Source organism: Copadichromis virginalis, linkage group LG7 (assembly GCF_057382275.1).
Source record: "Copadichromis virginalis isolate Kocher_CV1m ecotype Utaka linkage group LG7, C_Virginalis_male_GT1.1, whole genome shotgun sequence".
Lineage (NCBI taxonomy): Eukaryota > Metazoa > Chordata > Actinopteri > Cichliformes > Cichlidae > Copadichromis > Copadichromis virginalis.
In genome coordinates this window covers 50,400,984-50,423,150 of record NC_140624.1, presented here as the reverse complement: position 1 = coordinate 50,423,150, position 22,167 = coordinate 50,400,984, and the positions used below count along the sequence as shown (strand labels likewise).

Sequence of the window (22,167 nt, the reverse complement as noted above, 5' to 3'; positions counted from 1 at the left end):
TGTCTGTCCCTGTGTGTTGGCCCTGCGACAGACTGGTGACCTGTCCAGGGTGTACCCCGCCTCTTGCCCTATGACAGCTGGGATAGGCTCCAGCGCCCCCCCGCGACCCTGAAAAGGATGAGCGGAAGCGAATGGATGGATGGACTTGTTTTTGTTTGTGGAGCTTTACCGTGCTTTTGTTTCCATGTGTTTCAGGTATGTTGGCAGAGCTGGACACTGTTATGGGGCCCTTAAACCTGTCTTCAGATATGACCTCCATGGTCCGCTACACAAGACAAGGTGTTTACTGGCTGAGGCTGGACAGCCAAAAGGTATGACACCGAAGGCCTGTGAACCTTCAAGCTGCCTCTCTCTGCCTTAAAATCACGTTGGTATGTTTACCCTGATCACAACCTCAGCTTACCCTCAGGCTTGTGCCATTTTTGGCATGGACATTGACTAATCTCGTCAACAGTATCGATGCGGATGCATGCTCTAAAGGCTAGATTTTGGATTCCCCATCAAGAAGACGACACACACTGATGCTCTTGTTCTTCCTGTCGCCTTGTTTTCCTGACACTTTAAAAAACATGGACGTATGCTGAAAACCACACCTTCAGATGATGTCAGAAAATACTTACAAATCTGGGCTTAGTGGCATTTGAATGGAAGCACATCGGATATTTTTGAAAATGGACTTTGGTCCTACTTGGCTGATAAACACAGTTGTGGTGGAAGTACTCACAAAGGTGTTACTTTTTTATGCTGATTATGCCAACTTTTGTTATTGATGTCAGGAAACGCAGCACTTAAATGATATTTAGTCTCAACTTTTCCTGGTTGATTTTATTTCATATCTGTTTCATTCTGAAAGTTAAACTTAGGCTTTTGTATTTTGATTTTTTTTTTTTTTCTGCTAAAGACCATGAAGTGTGTTGCAGAAGTGCCAGATGGTTACATTAAATTGGCATTTAATTTATTCATTTTAAATCCTCTATATTGGAATCTGTTTTCTGTTGTTTCAAATTGGCTTTGTCAGATTGACAACACAGTGCAGGTGCAATAAGAAGGCTAAATGATGAGCACATGCATTAATCACAATCAGATGAATGAAGGTATGTTGGGGTACAACTAACATATGAACAAAGCTGAGAGGCAGAGTTGGAAAAACCTTTATTTCAGAGGGGCTGTATCTGCACAGGCATTTTCAGAAGCCATTGTGTATCAGGTGCAAGTGTAGTCTTGTTGATTTCAAGCTATAAACATTTCATTTTGTGTCTTACCTTTCTGCTCCTGTGAGGAATGCTGTTTTTGTGTGAATGATGATTGGGAAGTACCTGACTCACTGGTGAATCATGTTTAATGGTTTTTGGAATAATGGTGAAGTTGTGGTATGAGGTGATCTGGCTGCAGGACCGTTTAATTGTAGTGCCTAATTTGTTAGACCAAAGCAGACTTCATTTTATTCCTGTCATCAAGTCAAAGAAGATTGCACTTTTGGCCTCCTCGTGGAAACTATAGCGTTCAAGTGTCAAATAAAAGCAACGCACACGTTGAGTTTCTGGTCCCTGTGATCATTCCTGCTGTCCATGCTGGCTGTGAAAAGGTACACAATTCACAGTGCTCTTCTTGTGTAACCAAATTCTTGCTTGTGACTCTACAGACGTACTGTAGTTTCACATGGTTGGCACAGACAACCAGGTATGAAAATATCTTGCAACCTGATCTCATCTCAATTTGTGCAGTTATGAGGTGCAGCTGGCCAAACATGGTACATCCTCAGGACAAAGGAAGCACAGTGCTACTGTTATACCACTGCTAATGCCTAAAGCTTTTGTTGAGCTTGCTTAAAAGAACAGGAAGGTAGAGTCAGGTGACCTGGCTGAAATCGGTCATTACAAGCCAATACGGTCAGATTCAGTGGACACGTCACTGCTTTTAACTTGTATTTTTCCTTATATGCTCTTGATGCAGATCAAATGTAAACACAGGTCACTGGATCTGCTTCCAGAGATGCGGCTGAACAGAAAAAGGGAATTTTGAATAAAAAGATCAGATTGAGTTTGGCTTGCAAAAGCATTTTTATGCAAAATGAGGACTGTGGATTTTGTCCCCTAACACTTTCATTTTTATTGCTTCATGAACAGAAAGAAACATTTCAATATCCAGTGATCATTTCCATGCATGCAAAATGTGAACCTGGCCTTTAACCAAAGGCGTGTCTTCAAGTCCTTGTGTAAACAAAAGAAAAAGGTCTTTCTTTGGCTGTGATGGTGGATGTAGTGGTTCACTTTGAGCCTGTTTGTCAGTCTGTGTTGCCTTTAAACTAGATTGTTGTAGTCATTAACAAAGGTGATGCTATTTAATGTTTCCTTCAGTTTTTGCACCAGTAAGCTTGATCTGTGTTCCCACACTTTGGTTGGCAAACTTTAACTTAATCAGTGGGAAACTATGGCTTACTAATGAGAGTTTTGAGTATTTTGTACTTAATTTCAGAGCATTATTGTGCAGAAGGGCTGTTTCCAAGACCAACGTGACTGTGTTAGTCGTTATTGTTTACTCCAAGTTTGGCTCTCAGCAATACAGTTTGGGTTGGTAACATTGGTTACACAAGTTTTATTTGGGGGGGGGGGTTTCCTACACAGGGAGGGGGATACAGAAATGATCAGTGAGTAATTATTGAAGCAGAAAAAGAAACTTTGGTTTAGACTAGTGCCATATGTGCCACTGGGTTTTGGAAGTTTCACTTTTTAAATTGGTCGTTTCGGTGTAGTTACAAGATTTAAATAAGGGCTGAAAAACGATCAAAGTATTCTGAATTTTATTTTCTCATAAATAAAATTATTATTCTTTGTACGTAAGGACCACTGGCGCCATGGAATGTGGGATTACATTTTATGTACAGATCCTCAGCAGTTTCTTACCTTGGATGCCTCCATGAATGGAAACTGCAAAATTTGTCATTCAGGATTTATAAATTGTGCAACTTTATCGGTTTTCTGAATTCCTGGGTTCTTGTACTTTCTCATCTGTGGCTTTATTCTCATTATCTTTGGTTGTTGGTGCTTCATTTATGAGTTGCTCCGCAACAGATTTGTCCAAATGATTATTTACTGGAAACATGTCTAAAAAGGGTTTTTGAAGGATGTTTGTTTTTCATTTTGTAAAATATGTTTAAAAATAAAATAAAATAAAATTTTTGTGTTGCAGTGTACAGACATGAATAAACACTGGAAATAAAAACACGGTTGTTTGTTTTATTTAAAAAAAAAAAAAAAAAAAAAAAAAAGAATAATTTGGCACTTTGCTATAAAATCTGCAAAACAGCAACTGGCTATATATCGACATCATTACTGCTGCATGTGGAAAAATGGGGAAATGTTATCTCACTATATTTTAATGGTATTAGCGTATCACAACATGTTGACTGGCAGCACTGATGTTTCTGGGTTCAAATCCACCAGCCAACTGAGGCTTTTCTGTGTGGAGTTTGCATGTTCTGTCTTGCCCTTTGAGAGCAGGGATAGTCTGCATTGTATAAAAATAACAAACTATGTTATTGATTTGCAAAAAATATCAGTGTTAATGTGAAAAGCTCGACGATTTATGTGTCCGATTCTCCTACGAAGTTGGGGTTGGTAAAGGCAGGCTGCAACACAAGAATGACATGAGTTTTTAGCACTGACATCAATACATTTGTTTATCCAACCATGACAGGCTAATTAAAAACTTACCACATCAATTCTACTGGTGCTTTTTGCTGGCAAGCTCAAGGTGCTCAGTTTATATCCACGCACACTGAAGACGTAGAACAGTCCAACTATTATGGCGACGACCACAATGACTGCAACGACGATGCCGGCTATCAGCCCTACGTCTGAGACAAACCAGCTCAGGTGAGATATTAACCTGCTAGAATCACTCCAATGTCTTACTTTGCTTATACCTATGCGATTGTATTTCAGTGACGCTTTACACTAAACCCTATTATTAGTATTCTAACATGTTCAATAGTTGTGTCTGGATGTTAAATTGGCAACAAAGACAACATAAGGTTAAGGCAGATGGGGAAATTTTAGAGGAAATAAAACTTTAGTCTGTGTGTGGTACTAAATAAAATAAGTGGATCAGTACACTTGTTAATGATTGTGGCAGGGGACATTATTAACGGTTGCCATGAACAATGAGCAACTTAGTAACTGAAATCCACACTTAAACCTGTAAGGCTGCAACAGGTGAAAAGTTGGGGAATTTCCAAAGTAGTTTTTTTTTTTGTCATCTGGGGACCACAAATGTCCCCAAAGTCTCAGAAATCCAAATGGGCGATTTTGCTCTACAAGGACTAGCTGATTTAGATCTGTTATTGTTGGGTTTTTTTTTTTTTGTTTTTTTTTTGTTTTTTTGTTTGTTTATTATTAAATGCATGGCTTAATTATTATTTGCTGACATGAAAACCAAGTTATATTGTAAAGCAACCATATTTGTCACTTACTGTTAGCTGGAGCTTCAGTGGGATAAATTGGATTTTTGTTCTCATCTGTTTGATAAACTGAAAGACAGATTTACAAAGAGCCTGTTATTCCGCTGCTTATCATTACCAAATTCAATAAGCGTTATTAAAGCTGCAGAAATTGCCTTACATCTGTGCTGCATTAAAATATCTAAAAAGGGAAATGGGAAAAATGCTTACACTGAGGGTGGCGGCAAGCAAAACTTTTCTTCTCCATGCAGTTGTTGTCATTCCAGCGTCCGTCTTTGTACATCTCCACACAGTTCTCGGCCGTGTTCCCTGGGTGAAACGCTGAATTGGGCTCATTGGGAGCCCAGTTGAGGAAGCTTACAGAGGTCTCATCTGTCCAGGCCCAGCCAACTGCAGGTTTAAAAGAAAAGTTGATTCATTTTACTGAATTAAGCCCTGGTACAATAGCCCTGTGAAAGCAACGAGTCTCTCTCTTTTTCTTTCCATTTGTAAACTCACAGTTGTTATCCCTGGTAAGGCCAATCCAGAGGTTCATATTTTTGCTGTAGTTGAAGCTCTTGAGGAATTCTACCTCTGCTCTGCTGTGAATGGAGACCAGCTCCATCCTGCCTGCCTGGCAGTAGTGTTCAGAGTCCGGCCAAGAGAAGCCGACATCACCACTGTACACATAGTAACAGTACTTGCCATAGGGTATCGCAAAGCGCTGACACATCCCATCACCAGGGGCGGGAGTGGTTGGAGGTTTCTCTGAGACACAAGTGTTATTATTAAAGGTTATATAAATGAAAGCATATATAATTAGTCAGAAACTGACTAAAAGCAATTAAAAAGAAAGAAAAAAAAAGTTCAATTCTGATTGAGCTTGTACCTGAGGTTTTCTTGCAGATGTATGGTTTCTCTAGGTCACACTTGGTGTCATTCCAGGTCCCGTGGAACATCCTCGAAGCATGCATACTCACACAGCCCTCATCCTTAATGTTAGTGGGCTCTCCTGGTCCCCACTGAGTGAAAAAAACTGGCCAACCATCTGTCCACATGTAGGAGCCATCATCCTGCATCACAAGGCAACAACATATGATTAAATGTTTAGATTGTCATGGATCACACAGTGCCGTTAGACAAGCATCAAGGAAGTGACTCCAAGAGTGCAGAAAAAAACAAATACCAGTGAGAGAAGACAGAAGGTTTAAATCCACAACTGATTACTCAGTTGTTGTTTTTTTTAGTAGCTCTGGTAGTTTTTATATTAGAGATGTCTGCCTTTGATTCCTAGTTTAATTGAAATGCGTCTACTTTTTTAAAAGTAAATCTTCCTAGTAAAATTTTCTCAATACTTTTTATTAATGTAGGATCTTTACTTGCAATAAGGTGTTTTCACCTTCTATAATTAGTGCCTTTCCTGGAGTATTTTTCTTCTATTTGTAGCATATTTAATGCGAATTCTTCTGAATTCTACTTGGAACTAAACTTTTCTGTTTCTCTCTAAACAGCACCTTGCGCTTCAGTCCAATCCAGGCATCAGCTTTTCCCTGCAGGACCGCTCCAGCCACAAAGGCCTGGTCGTAGCTCATGTCGATGCTGGCCAGATTGCCTCCCTGATCCTTGCAGGCTGCCTGAGCTGCATCCCAGGTCGCTGGCTCCTCCACCAGTTTGTAACAGTTCAGGTACCATGAGATGTAGCCTGCTGGGCAGGGGCTCTTTGTGGGTGGAGGCGGCTGGATACTGCTTGCTAATATTTAGGGAGATTGACAAATACTTAATAAGAAGGTTTAAGCTAGCATGCATTTAAAATGTTTTTTGTAGTCTGTGAGATGCAATTGCATCTGAGCAGGAAGAATTATCTCTGGAGTGTTTACTAACATTTCTTTCTGGAGCAGACGAAGCTGTGATTGTTGTCGCAGTTGTCATCGTTCCATTTGCCAGTTAATAGGGGGCTATGAGTAATCGTCACACAGTTTTCCTGTTGAGCAAACCAAGAATAGTCAAGGCTAAATGTGTCCTTTCCCTGTTTATGAGCCCACAACTTTACAGTACTTTCCCATCTGCTTCACTCGATTAGTGATAATCTGAAGCAAAGTGTCCTCACCACTCCGTTCGCATTGTTGGGCTCTTTGTCATTCCAGTTGGTGTACAGAACTGGACTGACCCCATCACTCCAGGCGTACTGATTCTCCACCAAGAGATCTGACAGACCGATCCATGTGGGGAGCTCCAGGTCCCTCAGGTAACTAGCAACAAAGTCTGTAGGAGAGAACGGAAATGTAAAGAGCCGTCTCTGTGGAGGAAACCTCTGTTCTAATAATGTTTTGTTTAATGGTTATATGCTGAGCTTACCATTCTCATACTGGTCATCAATGACTGCCAAGTCTCCTCCTTGCTCCCTGCACCAACTTCGAGCATATGACCAGTTTCCTTTAATGTCATTCTTTTTTCCTTTGAACATGAAGCACTTATTGTTGAAACGCAGCCAACCTACAGGGGAGGAGGAAAATCGTAATGAGTAATAAACAGAGAAAAAATACTCCAGCTGATGTGAAAGAACCAGCAGTATTAGTCAGCCTGTGTGATTTAACCAAATTTGTATTTAAACTGTGTATGTTACCTGCAGGACAGTTGCCCTCCCAGGGCTGTGTTGGTGGAGGCGGAGTGTGAATATCTCCGGGGAACTTCTTACATACGTAACCTGCTGAAGCCCGACCACAGTTGGCATCGTTCCATCCACCTTAGCAAGTCAGAGTATATTGCACGCATCATTATAGTTAAGTCATAAAGACACATTAGTTAAAAAATAGCGTATTTGATCTAAATTGTCAGTTGACAGAAGGTGCAGTACCTTGATGTCTGTTCATCTGCACGCACTGCTCCTCCCCGTTAGCATTGTTGGGCTCACCAGGAGCCCAGTGAGTGTATGTCATAGGGGAGTAGTCGACCCACCTGAGCACATAAAACAGAACTTTTACAGTTTTACATTAAAAGAAAAGATTTTCCTCATCTTCAAATCTGTTAAAGTATGTTGAATGTTTTTAACCAGTAGTAAATTAGTGAATTTGGTCTAAATTTACTAACCAGAGCAATGATAACAATGGTCACATATATGAACTCATAATCATCAGTGCGATATACCGACAGCAAAGCAAATTAGGTCAAACATAAGGGTACTAACAAAAATAACACAGCACAGATTGAATGCAAGTTTTTCTCTTTGTAATCAGTATGGCATTGTAGATAAGTGAGATAAAGATGAGTCAACATGTTCCGGTATGAGGGCAAACCTTTCCTTCATAATTTGATTCAAACTGTGGGATCTTTGAGGTTAGGGCAGCTGTTCTCTAAATAAATCAGGCGTTTCACGTGGTGTTCATCTAAGTTCATCTAATCAACGTCAATTGATGTTGATGAAGTTACTCCTGCTGTCCCACACGTGTAAATATGTGCATCATTCTCATTTTTTTTTCTGCATACTGTGTGAGGTTGCAAATATTTATTGAAGTCAGACTTATAGTCAGCTGTGGGCAACTTATAGTTTTTCCAATTTTATAGTACATAAAAGGAGAAAAAGTAAAATATATGAAAATCAATTTGTGAATTTGTAGGGCTCTGTGAGTGCCCAGCGCTGAATAAAGACACAAAGATGTTTTCTGTGGCAATTCTCATTGTGGGCTGATTTTTGTGTATAAATGTGACCAAAAAAACTAAAACATAGCAAACCAAAGACGGTAAAACTTTGCTATTTGTAATACAGCCCTGGCTTATGCAAATTTTGTTCTGACATTTTCTCTCCCCCTCCCCTGGACCCTCAGCATGAAGTCCTGATCTGTTACATTAAATATCAGTTTTAAGGACATGAAATATCCCTAAATATTGTGAAATGGAAACTCTGCTGATCAGAACTATGAAAAAAGAAAATGACACAAAAAAGATTTGTTTAACATTTCTTTGCTTTGGTGCAATTGCTTAGAAACATACTTACACGTATTGTCCATCTACTGTGCCAAACATCCTCATGCCAATCCAGGCTGCAGTAACCTTTCCTGTCCCCACCTGAAACAGCAGCAAGACTTATCACTCATTTTTCCACAGTAAATAATCTCTAATGAAGTTAAAGATGAAAAAGCATACCATGCTGTTAACATATGCTTGTTCTTCTCTGTTTAGGATGGACACAAGTCTGGCTTTCTCTGCATAGCACCGTGTGAAAGCTGTGTGGAAGTCCACTATGTCAGTGTCATTGTAGTAATAGCAGATGTTTTTGTTCTTCCTCCAGCCGGGGTTCGAGCCACAATCGGGAGCTGAAGTTTGAAACGTTAGGAAAAAACAAACACTCAGACATTGTGAGGGTTTGTGAGGGTCTGAATTCATATAAAAATTGCTCTATCCTTAAGGGAAGCAAATTCATGACTTGATCCCTCTGTAGAGAAACGACAGGTGCCTTAGTTACCTGGTTCAGGTGATGGGGGCCTAGGGGGAAGGATGGGATCCTTTCCTTTAGTAATCTTGCATATCCAATCCTGATGAGCGTCACAGTTGAGATCATTCCACAACGAGTAGGTGCCATTCGCGTTGCTCACCATCTCTACACAGTCCTCCCGACCCTCGTGATTGTTTGGCTCCCCGTCACCCCAGTTGGTGTGGGACAGAGGCGTGCCATCGCTCCAAGAATATCCTGCAATAAGGGAGGAGTTGTTTTTAGGTTTATTCTTTATTTGGCTTCCATTTAACCGGGTCCAGTCTGCAATACATATATTTTGCTCACCTCCTTCTATTGGGTTGCTCCTGAGACCAATCCACTTGGTAGTGCCTTTGCTGTACAGAGCAAGAAACTCTTCTTCCTCCTGAGTGTGGATGCTGGCCAGATTACCACCTCTGGCGATACAGTCCTCAAGCGCTGCTTCCCAGCTCTTCTTCAAGGACCAGTCCACGTTGTGGAAGAGCTGCAATAAATCGCCCCTGGAAAATGAATAACTGACCTTCTCTTGCAGATAATCACACTTTTAGATGTTTAACTTTGAGCTGTTATTACCTTATAACAGTGCCTGAAATGGGGTTTGGCTGTCCAGCCAGCAGCACAGCCCTGTGCAGGAGGAACAGTCGGGGCCTTGGTGGGCGGGCTGATGTCAGGTCTGTATTTTTCACATACGAAGGCATATTTGTCCAAGCACTGCTTGTCATCCCAGAAACCACCAACCTGACCCGTTGTCATAGCCACACAAGTACCACCACCGTTATCTAAAAACAGAAAGAGATTTTGGTTTCTTGTGTTTATTATTAATAATAATAACAATAAGAAAAAACTAAACTACACAATTCTGGAGAAATTGGGGTGGGATTGTTGTTACTGGCGGGCTCGTTTTGTAGTTTGCCTCTGGTGCAGCAAAAAAGTTGGAGGTAAAAGAGGTTGGCTAACAAAGCTGAAGTGAGATGGCTTATAAACCCATGGCTAGCTTTTTTAATAGGCAAACTGTACTGTACCTCAGATAGCAGCTACTCTGTACCTAATGGAATTGCTCAGTGTTTGGAAGAATTTCAGTCCTACAAGTTTGTTTGTTTTTTTTCAAAGTGTAGTCACCTTCACCTCAGAGACATTTTATTTTTTTAAAATATTTTTTTGGCTTTATTCAGTAAAAGGACTAGATGTTACAATCTCTGACAATGCATTGCTTTTGATGGAGAAAATCTTGGGGGATGGCTGCTATGAGGAAAAGCAGCCCAGAAACTTTACCAGCGGCACATATTGTTGTGTGCCTCAAGTTTCGTTCTTTTTACCCAAGCTAATCTGCCATTTTTCCTTGGTTAGGTTTAGGGATTAGAGATCTGATCTAAATTATTAAAATTTGGGACACATCATCAGTAGTGGACCTTGGATTCATCGGGCGTTTTGGCCATTATCACTGGACACCCTCATCCAAGGAGGCCCTGCCAGGGCTGATCAGGCCCCAGAGTGTGTCACTGGTTTATGTTAAAATTGTTATTTCGCTTCTTCTTTTACCTGTTTAGTTTTCTACAGTTTATTCTATTTCTTCAAAGGGACAGAAAAGGTGATAGAGAGGAGTAAGAGAAGTAAGTAAGATAAGATTGGAGAGAGCAGAGAGGAGGGCCGGAAGGGGGGCGCCCGATCTGGCTTCCCACACTTCCCCACCAGATTGGGCTGTACTATCTATCAGCCTAACTATCAGCCGTGCAGCATATGGTCGCCTGCTCATCCAACTGAGCTAAACCAGCCCACCTCAGCGACATTTACCTTGTTGTTGTAAAGTTGTCCCTCTGAAATAATTTTGTAAACAGGAAAATGTTTACAGTTTTCTGTCTAAGATGAGGAGAAAAAAATCTGAAATATGTGTTGATGTGTATTACACAATATATACCAAAACAAATCATTGTGAAAAATGTCCCATGCTGTTCTCAAAGCCACAACCTTCAACATACAAAGCAGAGGTGAGAGAAAGCTGGTTCTCCATTCAAAGTCAATGGGACCAAAAAAAGTGAAATATTTCAGAAATGCAGCAGCTAGCCAGCTTTATGTAGGTCAGTGTTAGGTCAGTACCTGGCTGGTTCCTGTCCCAGTGAGTAAAGCTGAGAGATGAACCATCATCCCAAATGTAGTCCACCCCTCCACCTGCCCCCCCATGAGCACGCAGGCCAATCCACCAAAAACCAGTCTTTCCTGACAGCGCCGCTGTAAAATGTGACTGCTCATAGCTGCAGGAAAACGGAACAAAGAGATGATAATGACAAACAGACAATAATGTACAAAAAAGACTATTGGAGTGCACAACCTCAGCTGGAAAAATTGCCCCTATACAAGTGGAGCAATTTAAAAAAAAAATCTAAAATTTTGAAATTATTTGGATTCCAGGGGGGGGGGGAATTATGAAATATTCTGTGAATCACAGGGGAGGAAAATTCTTCTTCATGAGTTTTTCCAGAGATAAGAGTGTTGTTGAGTGACACTGGATTATAGCACCATAAGTATAGGCTAAGATTTTATGTATCATCCAGATACATAAAATCCAGAATCTGTAGTTTTGCAATAATAAGCATCCTTATATCACCCTCAGACAGACATGTGACTCACATGTCTCCAATATGCAGCAAGACGGCATCCTGCTCCTCACAGAAGGCCTTAGCATCAGACCAGCTCCTAGTCGTCTCCTCCATCCAGTAGCAGGAGTAGCGATATGCTTCCCAGCCCTGACACACACATTAAACACCTTATTACACATCTGGCATTGTCACTTCTGCAGTGTGAGGTTAAACTTGAAAAGGCAGAGAAATGTGACAAGTCGATGTTTGTCGCACCTGAGGACATCCGTACACAGTGGGCTGTACAGAAGGCAGTGGGTAATGTGCTTTGGGCATTTTGCAGATGTATGTATTGAGTTCTGTGCAGGTCACGTCGTTCCATCGGCCAGACTGAAGGAAAATTAGTATGATCAATCAATCAATCAATTATGATTGATGTCAAAAAGACCACAACTGACTACAAAGATCACTTTATTTGCTTTCACCAGTGAGGGTTTTCAGGTTTCTCACCTGGTGCAACATCTCGACACAGTCCTCACTGAACCCATCATGGTTGTTGGGTTCCCCTGGAGCCCAGTAGGTGAATGTTGTTATGTGTTGATCAGACCATGAGAACAAGCCAGCATAAAACAGGTCATTTAGACCAATCCAGACGTCACTGGTGGCTGTGAAGGACAAATAAATATCAAGTTTAAATCAAGTGTGACTTAAGAATGTAAAAGGCTTTTCTAAACCTTTAACATCTACTTTAGTTTAAACACAGAGAAAATAAGTGTAAATCCATACCCATGTACAGGTAGCCTTCCAGCCAGCTCTGCTCTGTCATGGAGAGGATGGAGACAAGTTCAGCACCCAGAGCCCTGCAGCTGCTCTGAGCATCATGCCACGTCTTTTTGTCTCCAAAAGGTTTGTAGCAGAAGTCCCCAAACTCAAACCAGTCAGGTCCGGAGCATCTCAGCTCTGTGGGAGAGAGTGGAAAGAGAAACGGCAGAATAACAACACAGAACAGATTAACTCATAAAATCATCATTACTTCTTCAAAAAGTGGAAGCTGAAAGAAATTAAGAGGTTCTAACTGCATGTCAACTTACCTCCATCTGCAAAAAAGTAAGACACAGCATAGTTTCCATCATATCTGTTGAAAGTAAAGGCATTGAATCAGCCTCTCGGGACTGCCCCGCTACTAAAAAACAAAACAAGAACTAAGAAACTCATCTACTCACTGCCGTGAGGTAATGCCATTCCTCGTGGATCCAGGGTAGAAGTTCTGTCCGTCAGCTTTTAGCAAAGTGCAGTCTCCTCCAATCTCATTCAGCACCACTCCAGCATGGATAGCTGCTGCACAGATGTTTGAGTCCTGTTTAAGAAAGAAGAGAGAGGTAATGCATGCACAGACACAAACATTCTGGCAATGGTACGTACTGATGTGCCGGCCTGCAGGAGTCGGACTAGTTGTGCAACCTCTGTTGGGTCTAGGTATCAATGGTGATACCGACACTAATTAACAACCTCTGTTACTTAACTGACCATATCAATATCCCAGAAGTTTAAGTGACGTGATGCTATACTCTAATTAAAAAGTGTTCTTTTATTTATTTATTTTTTACGTACCCCTCGATACAATGTAGTGCCATACACTGTGTAACCAGCTTTGGCACAGTCTGCTGGACAGTGGACACTGAAAGACATGAAAATTAGTGTAGAAATGTGTGACTAATAATCCAAAGAACAATGACACAAAGAGCTACAAATTCAACTTTATTACAGTATATTTGTTAAAAAAAAGATGAAAAATATATTTTTACTTACGTCATTTTATCATTAGCAAAGTTGAAGTTGGGCTTGCTGGCACATGTAACTGCATCTGTTGAACAACCGATATTTTATAATGACAAACCATATAAATTTAGATTTGTATTTGAAAAAAGGTTTAATCTGGAGTTAAGTCAGTTTCCTTACAGTCTGGCGTGCATCCTAACACCTCAAACCGAAGGCCTGCCTGACTGCTGAACTCCACTGGAAGGATGCGGATGAACTGAGCTGACACAGGCTTCCCCAGCAGCTGAGTCTCAGCAGTGTTTCTGTCTGTTGCTCCTGGTAAAATCTGGAACTGAATGAGAGAAATAGAAAATTGTTATCATGGATATTTAAACAGATAAACCTGTCCAAGAGCTCCCAAGTGTGGCTTTGAACAGTCTTGATGTCTGGCAGGTGGTAGACCACAAAGTCGCTATGCAGTTTCATGCAATTCTTACTCACATCCCCATCAGCTGGGTAGTCAGTCCAGGTCAATCCATTCATACTGTGCTGAATCTTAAATTTGGTCACCCAGTGGTCATTCTGTGGGCAACCCTGAATCACAATCCCCGTCACTTTTCTGGTCTCACCAAGGTTTACCTGAATCCAGCTTGAAGCAGCTGTAAGAGGACAGAGACAGGGTAGAAGACAGGACCTTTGTTGTGCCAAAACCCAGAACCCCAACCTCAAGTTTTAACTAACAATTCAAATATTATTACACATGTGTGATCCCTGGGTTGGTGCATACCATTTCCTGATGGCATCCAGCAGGAATTTCCATTCAGACGAGCTTTGTTTGGAGTGAAGGAGCCAATGGAGGAGGAAGCAGAGAGCATGGCATCTGAGATGTTGCCATGTTCAAGACCCAAGCCATGCAGGCACACTGAGCATTCAAAGCACAAAAGCATGAAGCCGGAATTGCACTAACTCAAGATAAATATGTAATACTACAGTAAACATTAGCACTGATTATAAAATGTTTAGAGAAACCGATGGAGAAGTTACCTTTTTGTTCACAGCTGTAGATGAGCTTAAGATATTTGGAAACAGTGGGGCAGGGGTCTGGGTCCACATTGGCATACGCAAAGCAGAACGGAAGGTTGTCACACATTTTTCTGTACTTAGGAAGGATGCCGCCTACTGTGCAGCTGCCTAGAATATAGTAATATCAATATTTACTTAATTAATTTGATTTACATTGATACATACCTGCAGATAAAGTTTTCAAAAAATCACTGAATCAAATACACATCATCAATATATGTTGTAACAAATGTGCAGCACCACTTTCTGAGCCATCGAAGTGTGGACAGATGTCGGCATTCTGTCGTCCGTAGAAAGCAGACTGGATGTTAATCACACTTTCCTGTGGACAATGAAGGACAGCACCGGAGCCCTGGCATACCAGTGCAGTCAGAAAGCCTACAATAAAAAGTTGATGCGTTATTCCAGTGCAAAAATAATATATATTATAGATGAGGGTAGAATAATTAGCCTAAACATGAAAATTTCCCAAGTACCTTTAAACAGAGCAAGGAATTTTTAACACAGCTTTTCCAAATATTCTAGTATTAATTTGGAGACTTACAATTTTTTTACTTTGCACATAGAAAAAAAAATTTTCACCAAAGCCAAAAAATTATTAGCCTCCCTTATGCCAATAGTCAGTTTTGCTTTTTTTTTTTTTCATTGGATAACAGCCTGCAGTCATTTGTTGTAGTTTTCAGCAGGTCTCACACGTCTCCTGAGTGATTCCAGTCCATTCTCTCAACCTCCCGCAGATTCGATGGTCTTCTTTCATGGCTCTTCAGTTCACCCCACAAATTTCCAAGATGTTCCAAGTCAGGGCTTTGTGAAGGGCAGTCAGTAACGTCCACTTTGGTCTTCTGGAGGTTGTTCTTCACCAGGAGTGATGTACGTTTTGAGTCATTGTCAGTGTTCTTAAGGTTGTAAACCTCTCCCTTCTTTCTCTAAATACAATCAGTGTCTCTGTGGGCAAAGAGCTCTAGTTTCATGTCATCTGACCAAAGGGTATGTGTCCAGTGTGCATAACCTTTCTCCAGGTTGTCTATAGTATACTTCAGTCCAGCTTAAACTTATCTTTTCTGCAGAAGAGGAGTTTTTCTTGGTCTGTAACCTCACAGTCCCTTCCTGTGTAGAGTTCTAGTGATTGTCCTTTTCAAGATTATAATTCCTGACTTGGCTGAGTTATTCATTAGTGTCTTTGCAGTTATTCTGGGGTAGACATATTTCTCATTCTTTGAAATCTTTCACTTTCTACATCTGCCAGGTGTGGCTCTCTTTGATTTTCTTTATACTAGTTCTCACTCCAGTTCTTGAAACTTTAGAAATGCTGTGATAACTATATCCATCTCCTGCTTTGTGAGCAGTGACAATTCTTTTTCTCAAGTCTGAACTGATTCCTTTTTTTTTCCAGGTGACAACTGAGACAGCAGTTTTTTATATTGTGTGTAAATTGGAAGATAAACCTCAGTTTTTACTTGATTTTACAAACTTTAAGCATTGAAAATTTACAGCACATCATTGCACGGCAGTGGTTTGTGCTATTAGTCAGTAAAGGGGTTAGTTTTTCACTGCGGTCATTTTTGGTTTTTCTGTAATAATTCTGTTATTATGTGCAAACTGAAATTATTTATGCTTTTTAAAGAAAACTAGTATGTTTAGATCTCAATCTCTTGCTCTGTTAACCAACTGTATCTTTTTATTGTTTCAAATTAACACTGAGGTATCACTGTTACCATCATGAGGTGGAGGTGGCTCAGGTGTTCTTCCTGGAAAAAGTAAACATCTATCAGAAATCTGAAAATTGTCAAATTCTTATTTTCCAAGCATCATCTGGAGCATCATTTCTCACCTCTCCGCTTGCAGATATATCCTCTCTTGTACTCACAGTTGTCATCATTCCAGTAGCCATTGTTTATGAGCATACTCAGACAGTCTTCGCCATAATAGTCATCTGGGTTCCCTGTGAGAAAAGACGAGCATATTTTTCACTTTAGTTTTTGTTTTTAGTCTTTAGTTTTAAGTCTGTAAGTATTTATAAAGCATCAGATTTGGCCTTTAACCTGCATTCCAGTGGATGAATCTGAACGGAGAGCCGTCTGTCCATTCCCAACCACCTTCAGTCATGGAGTCATGACCCCCCATCCACATAGAGATCCCAGTGGGACTCTGCTGGATTAAAGCTGAGAGGATATATTAAAAAAGCAGCAAATTATAGCAGGTTGAGATTATTAATAGATCTAAAGAAATAAGAAACAGTCAAATGTGAAGATAAAGATAAAACACCAGACTAATGAGCAAAGTTCTAGGCCCTTTTCACTCCTTGGTTGCAGTTATGTGTGCTTTGTTGCACCGGCCACACCCAAAAGTGGGAGTGTACCTGTATACCTAGTCAGTCTTTGAAGATGATTTACAGTATTTAGGGGAGAAAAAGTCTCCAGTGCCCACTAGTGGTAGCATTGAAAAAGACATCACTAGTTACACCGCTCCAAAATTCTACAATACATGAAAGCGACACAATCTCCAAACTGCAAAATTTTTCAAGCATAAATTTCAAGCAAATATCTGCACATATCAGCTCTGAAACACCTACAAACTGAAAAGTGAGAAGTTGACTGAGAAATTGAGAAAAGCAGTTAAAATATGTCGTCTAAAATAAAATAAAATAAAAATCACATTTAGCATATTATTACACTGAAATATGATTAAAAATGTCATATTTTCATATTTAGGAGCAACAGCACGATTCAATAGAATCCTTTAGCCCTCAAGGTATCAACCTATTTTAGCAACTTATATGAAAGAATGGGATCATTCACAGCCCCTTTTTATTTCATTCAGTTTTTTATCTGTAACATGCGTTCTGTAATCTTCCTATGTAATGTATTGTAATGTATGTAATGTTTTTTAATCGTTTTAAAGCAGTTATGATATGTTAATGATGTATTATAGTATGATATGATTCTAATACCCAAATATTAATGAAGCAGGGCCTCTGTAACACTGTTTAACAACAAATGACCATCTTTTTCATCTGAACAGTGAAATAAAGATGTAAGGATCATACCCTGTATGAAGGTCTGTTCAAAGGGCTCAGTGATACTGAGTAGATCTCCTCCCTGATTGACGCAGTCAGCTCGAGCCTCTGCCCATGTCCTCATCGACAGGTAGTTAAACAGGTAGCAGTAGTCATTGAAAGGATCAGCGGTCCAAGAACCGCATTTATCGTTCCAGCCTGTAACAAACACAGCTGCTCACACATTTGCATATTGAGATAAATGTATTTAATCATCATTTGTCAGTGTAGCTTAAAGCCTGACCTGGTCCAGATGTTGGAGGCTGGGGAGGAGGCCCTTGTCCCTTGGCTACAGAAATACGAAACAAGGAATAACTCTAAATATAAACTCAGTATATAAAATTAATTCAGGAAGAGGCAAAAATGAATGCATTTATCACACCTTTTTTGCAGATATAATCCCTTGTGGCTGTGCAGAAGTCATCATTGAGTTTTCCAGGATCATTGTGAGTCGTTCCTGTGATGTGCATACAGTCTTCATTATTCATCCAGTTGTCAGGCTGGTCTGCCGCCCATGGGAGAAAATCCTGAGATCAGAAGAAACCGTGAGTATTTTCATGTGTAATATTTTGACACCGTAAAATATTATGAAGGATAGAGGATAGTCTCAAGTTTTTTAGGTTTGTGATGAATGTTTTCACACTTTTACACAGTATAAGAAAATAGGTTAGAAATACAAGTTTTGGTGCCATATAGGTTGCTCTGGCTTTGCCACTTACTGCAGGTGTTCCATCGGTGTATACGAACTGGTTTTCAACATTAATGTCATTCAAACCCACCCAGGCTGCCCCTGGCATGTGAGCTATCAAAATGTCAAGACAAAAGCACATCAGCATTGATAGAGTGTGTTAATGAAATACTTCACTTTAGTCATAGTTTGATTTGTACTCTTAGTAACTCACCAATCAGGAAACTCAGCTCTTCCTCTGTGTGGAAGCTGGCCAAGTGACCCTGCTCTCTGGTACAGTGTGCTTCAGCATCTTGCCAGTTTTTCACCATCTTGGTCTCAAAGTAATAGCAGAAGTCCCCATACAACAAGTATCCAGTGTCACAGTGGGAATCTAAAGCAAATCAACAGTTATCAGTAAAGGTGTGGTCTGACCGCAAGGAAAGAGAGAATGTGAAGTTTGACTGACCAGGAGCTGAAGTTGGTTTCGGGTTCTGTCCCCCGGTCATCTCACAGATGTATCCCAGGCTCTTAAAGCAGTTGGTTGTTTCCCATTTGCCGTCATAATTTCCTGGATAAGAATGTTGAGAACGTTAATCGGTCTTGTAATAGCAGCCTCAATCTAATGACACGCGAAACGATTAGCTTAGGAACAGAGCAACAGAGCACCGATCCTTACCCGTAAAGATCTGTCCACAGTCCCAGAAGTTCTCAGTGTTTCTGGGCCAACCGGCACCATAGTTTGAGAAGGTTATTTCGGTTTTATCCACCCATTTGAAGTGGCCATCCTGGTCCTTATCTGGTAATGTTACATACATAAATAACTTTAGATTTTAGACAGCTTTCTCATTAATCGTGTATAAAATGGCAATGTCTTTTTCACATTTTCACGAGCACGAAATCATAGAGGACCTGATAAACCAATCCACATGTCAGGTATGTCCACTTGATGAAAGTCTGGGAGCTTCCCATTAATGAAATACTGTTCCTCTTGACTACACATGAAGAATGGAACAAACATGGCAAATGAGAATCACTGTGTGTAATCAAATACCTGAACTCACGAAGGCTAAATTCTTAACACAAGACTATGCACCTTATTATTATTTAGGAAGTTGGTAACACTATCATTGGTCAGAATAGTCTCACTTTGATTGGGAAATTTTCTTTTTCTTTACCTGTTTATAATCAGGAGGTGAGCCCCTATATCAGAACACTTTGTAAAAGCCTCGTGCCAGGTGGTCAAGAGATTGATATTACTGACCATCCAGTAACAACTGCCACCAAAGCTCTGCCAGCCAGCAGGGCAGATGGCTGCAGGTGAGAAGGGAAAACAAGAGTCGGAAATAGTGAGAGAAAAAAACAGAAACCAAATAAAATGCTTTCACAATGGTAAACCTTGTGTTTCCAAAACAATCAGTCTTACTATTCAGTGGACGTTTGCACATGTAAGGACGCTCGTGTCTGCAGACGTGGGACCTCCAGTCTCCAAATGAACTGGTTTCATCCTTGATCATTGCAATACAGCTGCCAACCTGAGTGTCACTGTTGGAAAATGCAAGATTTAGTCAATTAATATTGACTTTGAGAGTCTGTTTCAACAGTATGAAACCTTACATTGTGGGTTGACCTTCAGCCCAATTTGTGTAGCCCACTTGTGTAGCATCAGACCAGGCAAGCTGACTGTTCCCCACTTCCACTTGACATGAAATCTTGTTGCATTTCTGGAGAAAAAAAGGTCAAATTATCCATTTAGAAAGAAGTAAGTCTGTTTACTAATCCTACACTATGCCTCTCTTACCAGTGTAGAAAGCCCAATCCAGAGGTCAAGATGTGTTTCACCCATGTTTGACGTGACAAACTGGTTTTCTCCTGCTGAAGTAATGGACACCAGGTCTGCTCCATCCGCCACGCAGTCATGCCTAGCTGATGTCCAGCTCTTTCTTGTGTCTGATTTAAACTTGTAGCAGTTGGAGCCGTACGTCATCCACCCGTTAGCTAAGTCACACTGTGGGCTAGGATTTGCTGAGGAGGAAGGAAGAAAATATGTTTAAGCTGCTATAGCGAAGAATGATTTACGACGTGTCCTTAGGCACAGACCAAGCTCTGGCCACATCACACAGCCAGTGGTATGACATGTTTGGGGTGTTGCGCTCATGCTCATAGAATCAGGGTTACATTTAGTAACTACTGTTTTTTCAAGCCAATGGATGTTCAACACTCAGATTTTATTATGGTTACAACATACATGGTGACTAGGGAGATGTGAAGCAATTTTTTATATTGTATCGTTGGCCTGGTGTATAAACAACAATGTTAATACAGCACGTAAATTTTGCACCACAATCCATTATATCAAATGATCACTGCATGCGATGTGTGCAAACCTTGTATAAATAAAACTGGATTGAACTGCGTGGCTAAAGAGGTGATCAAACCAATTCCCCCACTGTACTCTTTTCACTTACAGTTGATGTGTTTGCAGATGTATTTCCTCGTGTTATTGCAGTTTTCATCATTCCACTCTCCAAAGTTATAGCCTACCACCTGACCACAATCCTCATTATCATTCCAGTCATCAGGCTGGCCTGACATCCAGTGTCTGAAATAGGAGCGTAATGGATAATTATTATGGATAAAATTAAGAAAGATACCTTACATATCTTTCATTTATTTCTTAATGATCAGGTATTATGCTAATGACTTTCACGGCTTTCTGATATGCCCAACCATGGCGTTGACCCTCAAGTCCGATAAGGAAAAGCTCACCCACAAAGATGAGCACACGTGCAATGGAAGTTGTGTGAAAAAGAACCATGGTTACTAAATAAAATAAATAAGTTGGGCTTCACTAGAGTAGTAAACGCATTACATACGACAGATATTGTATAAAAGGACTCCCATCACTCCACTCCCAGACACCTTCCACGGTGCGGTCATTCAGGCCGAACCAGTAGATCTCTGAGCTGATTTGTGTCCTCACCCATAACTAGAAACAGGACATGAAAATATAAAACCAGAGAGTGAGAAATGATACAACATTATTTATGTAATCTCTGTAATGTCCCCCGTTTTTTGTTTCTCACCCGCTCATGAATGTCCTGAATGCTCATCAGGTTGCTGTTATGCTCCAGACAAAATTCATTTGCCTCCAACCATGACTTTGTATCAGTTGAAAAGAAGTAACATTTGTTCTCATACTCCCTCCAGCCTGACTGGCACTGGCTATGAGCTGAAAATATTGAAAGTTAGCATGTGAGGCAGCACATTTCCAGCCACATAGATATAATATGCTCCTTTTCGGTTTTGATGTAATACTACTTATGGGAGAAAATGATCTCTTCACTATGATCTCTCTCTGCATAGTCTGATGTTTAGATATTTACATTACTTCTCCACTTCAGGTGAATTTCTATAACGGCTTTTATTATAGAGACTGTGACTACTTTGCTGGGTTGATAAGTACACAACTTCCCCAGCTGATGAGCTGAACGCTGAATGCTCATCAATCATAAAAGTCGCATGACAGAGCTACAGTCTAGCCATGTCAGTCAGTTTGCACAAATCTTTGGGTAAATGTTTCACTTTAACAACTTTGCGCGTGATTTCCACGAATCCTTAATTAGTCAAGCAATCATAAAAAAGCACCGAATTCTAACCTAAACCTAACCATCAATTAATAAAGACTAAAAATTAAAAAAATAAATCAAGCTTCTGTGATATCTGCAGTTAAATATACTGCGCTAATGGAAGTAATTATTACATTTAGATTCGTAAGTGTCTTCCTGAGACTTCGGGTCACATGATCTTCTGCGCATCATGTTCTTCCAAAAGCTTTTTTTTAAACCAATGTTGCAAAACGTAATTATTATTCCTGCAGCCAGGTTACATCAGAAAACAGCAGTCCATATTTCTGATGTTTTGCTTTTTAAGATTATTTAAAAAAATCTCTGTTTTTCAAAATAAAAAACTGAATCATTACTTTCTGTGATTGGCTCATTTTTGGGGGTGAAAAGAGGAAAAATAAAAATAAGATTGTCAAACATACAATTTAAAAATGTAATTATAAGAGCCTGACTTACCTCCAGTAAGAACAGCAGCAAAGCTCAACAGCTTCAGAAGCAT

General features: G+C 40.3%; 2 protein-coding genes across 3 annotated transcripts in view; one reads left to right on the top strand and one right to left on the bottom strand.

Moving 5' to 3' along the window:
* The window catches only part of aff1 (AF4/FMR2 family, member 1), a 19,181-nt gene extending 15,910 nt beyond the window's left edge, over window positions 1-3,271 (top strand). Inside the window, exon 19 of the mRNA XM_085463981.1 lies at window positions 196-3,271. Within this exon, the coding sequence (XP_085320107.1) occupies window positions 196-317 (122 nt within the window). The 3' untranslated portion in view covers window positions 318-3,271. The remainder of the gene's footprint in view (window positions 1-195) is intronic.
* On the bottom strand, window positions 3,251-22,167 carry LOC146706008 (uncharacterized). 2 transcript variants are annotated; one of them, XM_085463979.1, is made up of 50 exons: window positions 22,125-22,167; window positions 21,129-21,274; window positions 20,919-21,031; window positions 20,511-20,644; window positions 19,844-20,067; window positions 19,660-19,766; window positions 19,469-19,587; window positions 19,221-19,356; window positions 18,955-19,037; window positions 18,722-18,841; window positions 18,512-18,613; window positions 18,278-18,436; window positions 18,095-18,177; window positions 17,758-17,902; window positions 17,620-17,664; window positions 17,367-17,534; window positions 16,363-16,482; window positions 16,152-16,262; window positions 16,036-16,068; window positions 14,561-14,698; window positions 14,282-14,428; window positions 14,025-14,159; window positions 13,739-13,896; window positions 13,439-13,583; window positions 13,289-13,343; window positions 13,091-13,157; window positions 12,703-12,836; window positions 12,571-12,614; window positions 12,266-12,439; window positions 11,990-12,144; window positions 11,756-11,869; window positions 11,532-11,647; window positions 11,001-11,155; window positions 9,480-9,685; window positions 9,213-9,390; window positions 8,898-9,122; window positions 8,579-8,748; window positions 8,430-8,500; window positions 7,293-7,393; window positions 7,062-7,181; window positions 6,794-6,931; window positions 6,546-6,700; window positions 6,320-6,419; window positions 5,953-6,188; window positions 5,328-5,511; window positions 4,958-5,206; window positions 4,670-4,849; window positions 4,472-4,528; window positions 3,714-3,856; window positions 3,251-3,628 (listed from the first exon to the last, which is right to left on the bottom strand). In XM_085463979.1, exons 1-50 carry the CDS (start codon window positions 22,165-22,167, stop codon window positions 3,584-3,586), a joined length of 6,486 nt encoding a protein of 2,161 aa, XP_085320105.1. In that variant the 3' UTR covers window positions 3,251-3,583. The 2 variants fall into 2 exon arrangements, with proteins under 2 accessions (XP_085320105.1, XP_085320106.1); XM_085463980.1 differs by having other exon boundaries at window positions 14,564-14,698.